This window comes from Eutrema salsugineum, unplaced genomic scaffold (assembly GCF_000478725.1).
Source record: "Eutrema salsugineum unplaced genomic scaffold, Eutsalg1_0 scaffold_1, whole genome shotgun sequence".
NCBI lineage: Eukaryota > Viridiplantae > Streptophyta > Magnoliopsida > Brassicales > Brassicaceae > Eutrema > Eutrema salsugineum.
Genome location: NW_006256909.1, coordinates 14,975,642 through 14,977,797, shown reverse-complemented (window position 1 = coordinate 14,977,797; position 2,156 = coordinate 14,975,642). Strand labels below are relative to the sequence as shown.

The 2,156-nt window shown below is 29.4% G+C and overlaps 1 protein-coding gene across 1 annotated transcript; it reads right to left on the bottom strand.

Annotated features, from left to right (window-relative positions):
- On the bottom strand, positions 1-1,123 carry LOC112082049. Its single transcript, XM_024149140.1, has 5 exons — positions 986-1,123; positions 631-901; positions 408-507; positions 203-327; positions 1-95 (listed from the first exon to the last, which is right to left on the bottom strand). The coding sequence occupies exons 1-5, from the start codon at positions 1,121-1,123 to the stop codon at positions 1-3; spliced, it is 729 nt and encodes a 242-aa protein (XP_024004908.1).
- Between the last annotated feature and the right edge of the window lie 1,033 nt (positions 1,124-2,156).

Below are 2,156 nucleotides of genomic sequence, written 5' to 3'. Positions count from 1 at the left end.
TTACTTCCTACGGTAGATGAGAACCTCGTCAATAGGTGGAGTAACAAAGAAACGTGAGAAGCCAATATTCTCATGATCATGGATGGTTATTTCATCTAAAATAAAAGTCAAGTGAAGAAATCAGAATACAACTATTCCTACGTTTAATTATTTAGGTTATTTGCATGATATAAAACATCATTAAAATTTATAGATCACATACCTTGATATTTGTTGACCATCCAATCCGTCAATACACAAATCGCAACCGGACCATCTACGCCTACAGTCTGGTTCTTGATATCAACAGCGAAATCACCATGAGCCAAGCAATTAACAGTCCGATCCCTTTGTCAAAATTAAAATTAATAATTATTTTCCTCATTATTTATCATAATTTATATGAGTCAAACTTAAAGTATTCTTACTCAAGATTCTTGATAGTGAACTTCAGCGTTTTTTCAGTACTTCCATTTGAGGACTCAGATGTTAAGAGTTCACCAACATTCACCAACACTCCAATAAGATCTGCAAAAAATAAAGTACTTTATTAGCCATGCATGGATAAAATAAAATAATTTTAAAACAACTAAACTATTGTAAAACATTTATCGGGTTTTGATTTTTAAAGAGTGTAAATCAAAATCATACCAACTGGGTACAAGTGATTATAGGGACGATTATAAATCTCATCAAAATCAACGAAATTCATGAAGGGATCTTCAGACAATGGCCTGATCCGTGAAGCCTTGGTCTCCGAGTTGAGAGTGATCTGGGATTTGTGTTTAGTAACTCTTTCCTTCTTTTCCCAATCCGACCAAATCAAGCCAAAATTGGTCAGTCTTACCCATCCTCCTTCAGGGCAAACCCTCTCGAAGTACTCATAACACGTAGCACCACAAGTACCATAAATTCTAGAGCCCTGAATTATAAAAAAATATAATGACAATCGCATTATATAACATGCTAAAGTACAATAAAAACATATATGTTATCACGAGCTTACATGTTCATCAACGAAAACGAATGCTAAGCCTGGATTCCCGTTTCGATGAACAAAAAACCATCGTCTCAAGACCTTGACGCCAATGTTCCAGTCGGTCCTCCATGCATGCAAATCACGAACTGCATCATATGAATCCATCACGGAGGATAAGGGCTTGGGATTTTTTGTGTTTTTTTTTCTTTTTTCTGGTTTGATATGTTTATTTGAAGAACAACTATTCTTCTTGTTAAGATAACATATATATATATATATATATATATATATATATAGGGAAAGAACGAAATAAGTAAGTAGGTAGATTCAATGAATTCTGTCCATGGGTTATGTCTATTTGCAACTTTTCAGAACATATTGTGTGAATTTTTATGTAAAGTTGCGACTTTTCAAAAAAATAATTATTGGTTAAACGATTTATATGAATCATGCATCGGTCTATCAATCACTGATGTAGTCTGAATATTCCCAGTAACATGCATTGGTGTTTAATCTTTTTTTTTCAAACTTTAGTTTTGATATGTGTATATTATGTATTTACTTAAATAGCGGAACAAAAAAAATACAATAATATAGAGATAATACCAAACTTTTCATAAATATCTACTTGAATAATGGTAAATTTACATATTCATATCCATTAAGTATCTAAATTAAAGAAAGATCGTACTTAAACAAAAATAAGAATAGATGTACATTATCCATTTAAATTAATGGGAAATTTTCTATATTTTATTCAAATGTTATGATATTTCCATATTGACACGCTAATACATGAATTCAGAAGTTATATTATGTTATATTAACAATCTTCCAAATATACAAAATAGTTTTTTTAAAAAAATTAATACATACATTTTTGAGATCATACTTTTTAATGTATAATAATTACCAAATATATTTATTATAAATTTTTTTGTTAATGAAATTTAGAATAAAACATTTCGTATGATTCGTATTTAGATATGAGAATTCTGAGTGAATCAAATCTATTTTAATATTAAATGATAAATACCCAAAAAGATATTGTTTTAATCAACTAATATGAATAACATGTTGACTAATAATAAAACTTGGAAAAAACACACTTTAGACCATAGATATATTTTAATCCAACCATGAATATTTTATCTAAGACATTGATAAACATAAAAACTCGTGATTTTGGAGACTTGCA

Coding starts and splice junctions, on each gene's coding strand:
- LOC112082049 (XM_024149140.1), bottom strand. CDS start 1,123: ATGGATTCATATGATGCAGTTCGTGATTTGCATGCATGGAGGACCGAC. Junction 902..985: donor TCGTTTTCGTTGATGAACAT/GTAAGCTCGTGA, acceptor TTTATAATTCAG/GGCTCTAGAATTTATGGTAC. Junction 96..202: donor GATGGTCAACAAATATCAAG/GTATGTGATCTA, acceptor CTTTTATTTTAG/ATGAAATAACCATCCATGAT.